This window comes from Octodon degus, unplaced genomic scaffold, assembly GCF_000260255.1.
Source record: "Octodon degus isolate 3935 unplaced genomic scaffold, OctDeg1.0 scaffold00759, whole genome shotgun sequence".
In the NCBI taxonomy this organism is placed as follows: Eukaryota; Metazoa; Chordata; class Mammalia; order Rodentia; family Octodontidae; genus Octodon; species Octodon degus.
The window spans coordinates 14,718-24,354 of NW_004525335.1; the positions used below are offsets into that span (position 1 = coordinate 14,718).

At 39.3% G+C, this 9,637-nt stretch overlaps 1 protein-coding gene across 1 annotated transcript; it reads left to right on the top strand.

The window, feature by feature from the left end:
• Window positions 1-1,261: 1,261 nt before the first annotated feature.
• Window positions 1,262-4,090, top strand: LOC101589807 (T-cell surface glycoprotein CD1b-3-like). Its single transcript, XM_023708766.1, has 6 exons — window positions 1,262-1,337; window positions 1,771-1,941; window positions 2,569-2,847; window positions 3,046-3,324; window positions 3,663-3,762; window positions 3,910-4,090. Exons 1-6 carry the CDS (start codon window positions 1,262-1,264, stop codon window positions 3,944-3,946), a joined length of 942 nt encoding a protein of 313 aa, XP_023564534.1. The 3' UTR covers window positions 3,947-4,090.
• The last annotated feature ends 5,547 nt before the right edge of the window (window positions 4,091-9,637 follow it).

Consider the following 9,637-nt stretch of genomic DNA (forward strand, 5'->3'; position numbering starts at 1 on the left):
GATGGAAGCTCTCCCACACACTCACTGGTCCTGGGCTAGGACTGGGTCTGGGGGTTCCTAGAACATGGCAAAAATTCTTACTGGCCAGGTGGGATAGGGGAGGTGCTGTGGAATGCTGGGTGGCTTCCCAAGTGGGTGGAAGAAGGTCTTACCCATGTTGTGCCTGGGCTGGGACCAGTAAGTCCCACCATTACAGCATAGCCGGAAGCTCTCTCTTGGTCTTCTTTCTTAATTTGGGCTTGCAATTAAACTTAGTTTGATGTTGAAGATGTCCTCCATAAATTAAAAATAATAATTAGAGGCATGAATTGCATAAATACATCCACTAAAATATATAACTAAATGTTCTCAACTCACTAGCACTCTTTTGTCTGAGAATACAGTAGAGTAACAGTGCAGAACTAAGCCCTAAACCAATGAAATCCAATGTCTTATTGGGAAAATATCAGTTAAAGTTTGCTGGTTTAGAACAATTTCTTTAAGTAGAACTTTAAAAATATCTAGTCTATATCTATAATAAAACTCAGCATATCAAAATTTATGATCTTGACACATTTTTCTCTTCACATAGACTAAATATTCTTTGAATAAAATGAATGTATTGTCAACCATGTAATTAAGTATAACAAGATGCTTGTTTCTGGGCAGGTGTTAAGTAATTGTGTCAAGCAGCAGCGTTTATTCCTTATATTTCACTGTTCCTGTGTTTTTGTGATGGTCTCCCACTCTTCCCTAAGAACAGCAGACATGTTCCCATAGTTTACATCATAGTGCAAGGTGATCAGAGGATTCCAAAGATGCAAAGAGGAAGCAGAACTAAATAAGAAATGTGAACTTGGTGGGATGGAGGATGAGGCATGAAGAGACTACCAAGGAAAATAATCCAAAAGAGTTAGAGGACAGAAAAACAGCAAATGCACAAGGCCTTGGAGCTGATCCCCTGGGCTGAAAAAAATGTTCTTAGTGATAAAAGGACTTTGCAATAGTGCATAACACTCATTCCACAGCAAGCAGACTAGTGGCTTCTGCAGGATGGAAGTTGGTGTCAGACAGAAGCCTCAAGCTGGAGGGGAGTGTCAGGAGCAGAGAGGAAATGAGCAACTGAGTGGGAGGCTCAGGGATGTGAGAAGCAGCAGACTTTATTTGTCTTAGACAGAAGACACTTGTCTGTTAGTTGGAGAAGGAAGTCCAAAGAGTAATACAGGAGGCAGGTTTGTTTAGAACAGAAATAAAAGACCAGCTTTTCTGAGAGAAAGAAATAATGTCTGCAAGTGCCATGCTGTGTCTGCTTCTTCCACTGCAAGCTGCTCTCAGCCTAGGCAGCGACAGTCAAGTCGGTAAGAACTCTGGTACCTGTTTGGGGGTCAAAAATTGTGTGTGTGTGTGTGTGTGTGTGTGTGTGTGTGTGTGTGTGTGTGTGCTCCTACATGTACACCTGGGACAGAGTGCTAGCTGAGTCTTCCTGCATACTCTGTGTTGCAGTGTGAGTATCCCTGACTCCAGATCTCTGAGCTCTTCTGAAGGTTGTTGATAAATCAAAGGAGCCTGTGGCAGCAAAGTCCTGCTCATGATTCTGAGTTCCCCTACTCTGATACCTTTCTTTACTTCTCTCCTTCACAATCTCTCTCTCTCTCTCTCTCTCTCTCTCTCTCTCTCTCTCTCTCTCTCTCTCTCTCCCCCCACAAACAGGGCTCAACAAGTCAGTCACTTTACAAGCCACCTGGACCGCATCCTTTTACAACCGCTCCTTTGGAGGACATTGGATCTCAGTCTGGTTAGATGACTTGCAGACTCATGGGTGGAACAGCAGCTCTGGTAAAATCATTTTCTTGTATCCCTGGGCCAGAGGCAACGAGAGCAAGGAGTGGACCACGATGGAGAGGTTTATCAAAGTGATCATTGTTACATTTCACATGGATTTATTTGTATTTCAGTTTGAATGTGAGTTCAGTTCCTCTCTTCTTTGGTAGAGTGAAGGAAGGGGCTTGGGCGTATCGTGGTTTTTCCTTCCTCTAGAAATGGGCAACTCTGCATCTTAACTCCTCTTTTTCTAGCACAAAAGTATAATCATACCCTCTGGGTGTATGCTCAAATTTAGATCATGACTCTTCAAAAACTTTAGTCTTCTGGTATTTTTGAACACTTCTGTCATTGATGGTAGGGTTTTACAGTCTGCTCTTTATTGGCTGCCATTTAGGTATCCTTAGTTTACCCACTGTTATTGCTTCCTTAACATGTGATTATTTTCTGCTCTACTCAGTCTCTTTGGCATTTTCCTTCTATGCAGCTACTGTACCACTGCATCCTCTCCACCAGTTTGCTAGGGTCTCAGCACTCTCACACTAAATCCCCTTCTCCACCAGTCATATTACCTAGATTGCACAATTGGTGCCTTTCTTCATATTATTTTTTTTCCTTCACCAATTACTATGAATTTCTTTTTCTCTGAAACTTCAATTAAACAAAACTATGTTCTATTCATTTTACCCCCAATATTCACCCTTCTATTTCTTGTTTCCACTTATTTATTTTGGCCTCTTTCCTCTAATCATAAACTTTATTTCTCAGATCCCTTTGAGATGCAATTTTTAAAAGGCTGCAGGCTATATTCTGGGAATGCTGTAGAAGGTTTCTTCCGGATAGCTTATCAAGGATCTGATTTTCTGAGCTTCCAAAATGATTCATGTTCACCATCTCCAATGGGTGGAAAAAAGGCTCAGAGTGTCTGCCAACAAATCAGACAGCATCCAAGAATGAAAGACCTGATTCATAAGCACATTTATGACATTTGCCCACGTATCCTCTTGGGTATTCTTGATGCGGGGAAGGCTCATCTTCAGAGACAAGGTCAGTTGGATATCATTTCTCCAAAAATTTTCTATTTCAAAATCATGTCTTCTTCTCTTTAAGGATAAAGAAAAATCAAAGGAAGAACAGCGTGAGCACCTGATTTCCAGAAGGGGAAAAGCTATGTCTAAAGTTGCATGGAGATCTGACTCTCTAAGTCTGTGTTTCAGTCATTATCTAAATATCTTTCTCTCATAGAAAGGCCTGAGTGTTGGCTGTCCACTGCCCCTAGCCCTGGGCCTGGCCATCTGCAGCTGGTGTGCCACATCTCTGGCTTTCACCCAAAGCCTGTGTGGGTGATGTGGATGCGGGGTGAGAAGGAGCTACCTGAAACTCAGAGAGGGGACCTCCTGCCCAATGCTGATGACACGTGGTATCTCCGAGTGACCCTGGATGTGGCAGTGAAGGAGGCAAATGGGCTGTCTTGCCGAGTGAAGCACAGTAGTCTAGGAGGGCAGGACATCGTGCTCCACTGGGGTGAGAAAGGACTGGGATCCAGGTGGAGACTGGAAGGGGCAGTCTTCAAGCAGAGCAGGAGGACCAATTGAAAGTGTTTGGGATTGTGGAGAATACAGAACCCCCATGAATATGTAAACTAAGAAATAGAAGAGTTAAAACTGAGGGACCAGGGGTGCAGGAAGATGTGAGTTAGGCAAAAGATCTCTCACTGGAGAGGAATGAGTGAAAAGCAGGAGAAAAGGAGCATGGTGAGGTTGACTCTCAGATGAACAGAAGAAGCCCAGATGGATGCTCAAACACAGAGTGGTTGGGGTAAAATGAGAGAGATTTGAAGTAACATCTTTGGTTTTCCACAGAATCCACAGAGCATCACAGTTCCCTGGGTGTGATCTTGGTGGCAGTGATGGTGCCCCTGACTGTTCTGGCAGGTCTTGTGTTTTGGTTTGGGAAGCGCTGGTGAGTCTTTTGCATCTGTCTTTTCTCTTGTTCCCTCCTCCACCATTTGTCTCCTCACCTCTTTATATCTCTTTTCTTCCCCAGTTCCCATCCCTTCACTTTTCAGGTCTCACTTCTCTTCTCTCTCTTTTCTTCCATTTTATGCAGGATGAGTTCTGAAGCTGCTCCAAATGTCTACCCTTGAAATGAAGACCAAGCTGTTCAGATCTTGGCATATGCTCAAACCTGATCATCTGTCTAAATGTAACATGATGATGACATGATCCCCACAAAACTTTTGGGGTTGTTTATGACTGCCTAATGATCAGTGTTCAATACAATCTCAAATTATTTTGCAGAATTTTCTGTTTTGAGTGGAGCTCTGCAATACTAAAACTCATAATTTTGACTATGAGTGGATTAGAGCCCTGTGGTAATGGATCACCAGGAACATTCTGATACCAGTTCAGAGAGCCTTCCATGACCCCACAGCATCTTCTCTGTTAGAGCTCACCAACATGTCAACCTTGCATGCCTTACTCCCTACTTTCCTTTGCAGTTTGGAAAGGCCTTTTCCTTTTTCTAATTTTTCAGAGCCTTAAGTGCAAAGTATATGTCTTTTTGCTATCTCTAGTCCTGGTAAAATGCTTTGCTTACATGTGACATGTTCTCCATTAACACCTGTGTTGAATTTATGTCAAATTTGTAGTCTTTAAATACATTCTCTCTGTTCCTAATGTCTTTGTTCATAGACAACGTTGGAACACCTGATGTTCTCCTTGTTAAAAGCCTTCTCTCTTGAGTCAAGAGATTCACACTTTCCTAATTCTGTGGTTTTAATTCTCTGACTCTCTACGAAGAAGCACACTTTTGCCTCCTACCACCCTTATTATCCAACCACAAAGAAGTGTTAGAACAGAAACTTTATTTTCTCTAAAGTGAGAGTTGGGCAGCATGCAGGCCCTTGTTGTTGAGTATGTTTCTGAGACAAGTAGAAAAATCACCACCCTGAAGCTTATCAGAAGTATGGAATCATGGCTTGATCCCAGATTGCCGAATAATAATTTGTGTTTTAGCAAAACCAATAGGATATTCAAGGTGCATCAAAATTTGAGAAACACCGATATATAAGTGTGTTTGTTGTACAAGTGTGTTACTGAAAAGAATGAAAAAAGAGAATAAGGTTATTGTTTCTTAGGATTGAAGTAGGGTCAGAGTGGCTGTTTATAGAGTACATTTTCATTAGTAGTGGAAGTTATATACAATATGACTGGTGCAAAAATAACTCCACTGGAATAATGAACACAGAGCTATGTTCTTGAAGGAAACACACTGTGGGGTTCTTGAACTACAGTTCAGTGTTTTTGCTCATTGATAAGTACAGAACCCCTTTTGTGTGTATATTTGTTAAAAATATCCTTATATGTTTCAAATATGATCTACAAACTGGTATAGAGTGTCAGGGTAAATTCTGAGGGGATTAGACTGACCTCATCAGATACAAAATTTATATTTCTTGTTATATAGGTCTTGCTTTATCTTGGTCTTAACCATCCAGTAGAAAAGTATAAAAATGAAGTATAAAAAGGAAAACCATATCAATATGCTGGGTCATAAAAGGCTCAAGTCAACAACTTCTGACATTGCCAGTGCTATGGAAAGCCCACTACTATTATGAACTACTGGACTATATTGGAATATTTTGCTGAACACATGCACTGACAATATTAAAATGACAATGGAATACCATTCTCTGACAAAACTAAACAAAAAGGGGGATAGAAATGATAGATATACAGCTACTTTCTCTTAATTTAATGAATAGAAAGTTTGTACTAATAGTGTTTGTGGACAGGATATCATGTCTGCAACTTGTACTATGAATAACCACTAAGAAGATAACAATATGCAATGTATTTTGAAACTGTCCTACTAATAGATTTTGAAGCTGTCTCATTGCTATTTGTTTCTCAATAAAATTATTTAAAAAAATAAAATAAAATATATTATTATATGGAGTATTTCTTTCTAGTAAAACAATGAGAGGTATTCAGCATTTTCCTTACCTGAATAGTATGATCATAAATTTCTAGATTTTCAGCTTCCTTTTAATGCTGTCTAACCTGCAATAAATTTAAAATGTGAAACAATCATGGATAAATCTTAGCCTTGATCAGATGAGTCAGGAATGCACTTGTCGTAAGGTACCTTCATTGAGATGAAGCCTGGTTCTTGTGTTTGATATCAGAGAAAGAAGCTTTTCCTTGTTCTCTGTGTCATGTATCGGGATCTACAGCATGGATGGGCTCAAGTCATTCATTCAGAACCAGAAAATCAAGCCTATGAATGAACTCATTGAGGAAGAAGGCAGAGAACAGACTCATCTAAGAATCCAGATTAAACTGTCCCTGGAGCCTGAATGGGCCAGGGGTTTCTTCTGCATGGCAGGCAATTCATTTCCTTGACCACCTCAGCCTGTGCCCAGTCTGGCCTCCTCTTATTGGTGAATCAGCAATTCTGATTTGGAATTGGGTATTAGAGTGTCTTATGATTTTTATATTTCTCTCCTTCCTCTTCTGTTCCTGAGATTGACTATTCATTAAAATTGATTGATTTCTTTTCATTTATTTTTCTTACATGTGCCCTTGTTTTGTTAAAACTTTTATGCTATTTTGATTTTAACTCTGATAGCTCATCAATCCTCCTGTATGCTTATTATACATTTTTCCTGTCACTGCCAAGGAGTCAAAGTGGCTGTCACACTGCTAGGTTAGTGAGTGATTTTGGAATAGTTCCCTGACCAGCTCTCTTTTCTTCCACTAAATAATAGAACAATACATTCCCTCAGTTATTATGTGAAGGTGAAAAGACAATCTAGTACCAGCATTTAATAAATCATGAAAGGTCAGAGCAAAGGTACTTAAATAATCAATATGTAGGACAATTCCCTAAGAATTTCCATGTGATAAAATTCATTGATTCATTCATCCACTCATTCACTTATGCATTTGTCCATCCATTCATGAATTCACCACACATTTAGCATGCATTACTTATGTTGAAATCATATTCATGGAGTGTTTCCAAAAATGTGTGAGAAGCAGCCACAGTTCTAAGGCATTGAGTATCCTGTATAATAAATTGTCTCTAACTCCAAGCAAGATCCTGAGTCAGACTGCATTAATTTTTATTACCTTTATTCCCCAGATTTACTGTTTACTAAGTCATAGCTTGCAAAATTTTCTGGAAATTGTTTCTGCCTTTCTCAATTGGCAGGTCTTATCCAACTCAATATGGTATTTAAAAAAATAAAGTTTTTGTAAGTCACATATTCTGATTTGTTAAGTGGCACTTTGTCTCAGCTATAACGTTTGAGGAACAAATGTTTCTGCTAATGTTATAAATTTTGTGAAGAAAGGATTGAATAAACAGCTATAAATTGTGAGGCACGTTTGCTGTTGGAATGAACAGAAAGTAGAAGTAGGCATAGAAACTTCCTTAGCTATCACAGTGGGAAGGAGTCCAGGAATTGCCAGAATTAATGGGCAGAGAGGAGATGGGTGAGCTGAGGAGAAATCAGGAGCTCCATTTTTGGTAATGTGTCTGGAAGTGATCGCTGTCCCTCAGAACAGCTTGAACCATCTACTCATTATTTAATCAAAATAGGACCTTGTGTTGAGCAGTGAAGTGTAAGTTATTGTTCAAAGTTTTTCTAACTGATTGATTAACAGGGTTTTACATTTGTCCTTAATTTTTATTGGTATGAGAGAGACCTACTTGAAAACAGCACAAAAACATGCCTGGGTGCTGTCATGGTAAGCTTTGTATGTAAGGGATCACCACAACCACAAAGCACACACAGAAAAATTAATAGGTGGACATTTGAGAATCTATTTCCAGTTCCCAAAAGTAAATGGGTGTACTATATGCACAATATTATGCATAATGCAAACTTTTCAAAATTAACAAATAAAAGACCCAAAATTATATAATGATCAGAGTATGTGAAAACGACACTTGCTTCTGCGAGCCCCTCAAAACAAGCATATGAGTTATAGTCAAACTTACTATTAATTAAAAGGTAAATTAAACCAAGATAGCATTTTACATCACCAAATGTATGCAAATCCAAACAGTTGGAGAAACCTAGTGTATGCAGAGTGGAGGGGCAAAAGAGTAAGTGAAAATCTTCATGCATAGATGGAGGTGAGGTAATCCCAGAGAGGGAGGTAAGGTAATCCCAGAGAGTCTGTAGCAGTGTCCTATCTCAGTATGAATAGGAGCACTTGTCAGTCCCACTTTTGAACATGTTCACACAGTTCCATAGGGAAACAATGAAGTTGATCATGACATTTTTAGGCATTTACAATGTTAAAGCAGTGTTGCTCCTACCTATGGTGGTTCCTTACTAAACACAAAGATGCACACTGTGGGGCCCAATGTGGTGGTAGAAACAGACTAAGCAGTGAAATGGGAAGGTTTTCAGAAGGATGGTGGCTGAAATGCGGTGCACAGCGTAGTACCTTCCATTGAAGTTAAAGTGGCACCCAGGTAGCATTTTACACACAGAAACAAAAGAACAAGAAGTTAGGACATTAGAATGTAGAAAAGGGAAGAAAATGGAGATAAAGAGCCAATAAAAATTTAATCAATGAGCTCACTTTTAATTAAAATATTCAAATTTAAGCAAGGCATCACTTTACATGACTAAATTGGCATCATCAAATTAGGATGTCTGATTAGAACAAATGATACTCATGGGCCACAGAAGAGACAAATAACTCAACAATATGCACAACACAACCAGACCTGCAAAATATTTGTGTCCTAAAGGAAGAGACTGACTCGGAGTAACTTGAGCCAGAGGTAACTTCTCAGGAAAAAATCACAATCGTGTGTAACATTGTATAAAATGCCTCATTTTCTGAGTTCAAATTGAAAACATCTATAACCTCAAAGCCCTCTTCTCTTAAGGTTTTAATAATCACTGTATTATAGGCTATAGAGTAGAATAAACTCACCTATTTTACCACCAGGTGGAAGCAGAGATCAAAACAAAGTTTCAGGGTTCTCATGATTGACAGTCCTAAATCCTAGGAAGTATCAGCCAGTTTGAAAGTGTGTGCTGGGTTCACAATAGTTCCTTAGTTCTAACAACAATTTAAAATTGCCTGGAAAACATATTATTGAAATACATTAATAATAATATATGACCAAAGTCCTGGGAGATATTTAACCAATTAAATAGAAACCACAAAGATGTATATTTTTTAAAAACAAAGTTTCATGATACCCTATATTCTGGTTAAATGTGGTCACAGATTTCTGTAGGATAATATGATGATTAAGGCAGGTTCAGTTGTAATTTCAGTCTAGAAGTTGTTCAGATGATAAGTTCATGAGAATTATGGCTTCTTGGTCCTCAGGGAAATTTTTCCCACCAGTTTCTCTAGAAAAGAAACTATCTGAAGCATTGAACAATGTCCTCAGGAAAGACATTTCAGTAAATGTTGAGGTTCATAGACTTGTCTATTATTGTTTCTGACATAGATGATTTTGTCATTCTAGAGTAATAAAGGGGAAAGTGGCCTTACAGAACACCATAGGACCTGGCGCAGGGGTGCAGCTCTCTATGCTCTAGAAAATATAAGGGTCTTATGTCAGCGCTCTCAAATCAAACAGACTCCAAGTCTTCCACTGCTTCAGTCACTTTCCTGTTGTTGGAACAAAATCCCTCAACTTTTGGCTTATAGTTTTAATGGGATTATCCTGTGGTTCATGAGCTCCAAAGCAGACATGGCACAGCAGAGGAAAGCTGTGCTCAGCATGGAGTCAGGAAGCAGAGCAGGGAGGGAGGTGGCAATGCACCCTTTGAAATCATGCCTCTGGGGACCAC

Bases quoted from the DNA above. Each gene is read 5' to 3' on its own strand.
- LOC101589807 (XM_023708766.1), top strand. From the start codon at position 1,262: ATGTCTGCAAGTGCCATGCTGTGTCTGCTTCTTCCACTGCAAGCTGCT. The intron at 1,942-2,568 runs GTGAGTTCAGTT...TTTATTTCTCAG, and splicing joins ATTTGTATTTCAGTTTGAAT to ATCCCTTTGAGATGCAATTT. The intron at 2,848-3,045 runs GTCAGTTGGATA...TTTCTCTCATAG, and splicing joins GGCTCATCTTCAGAGACAAG to AAAGGCCTGAGTGTTGGCTG.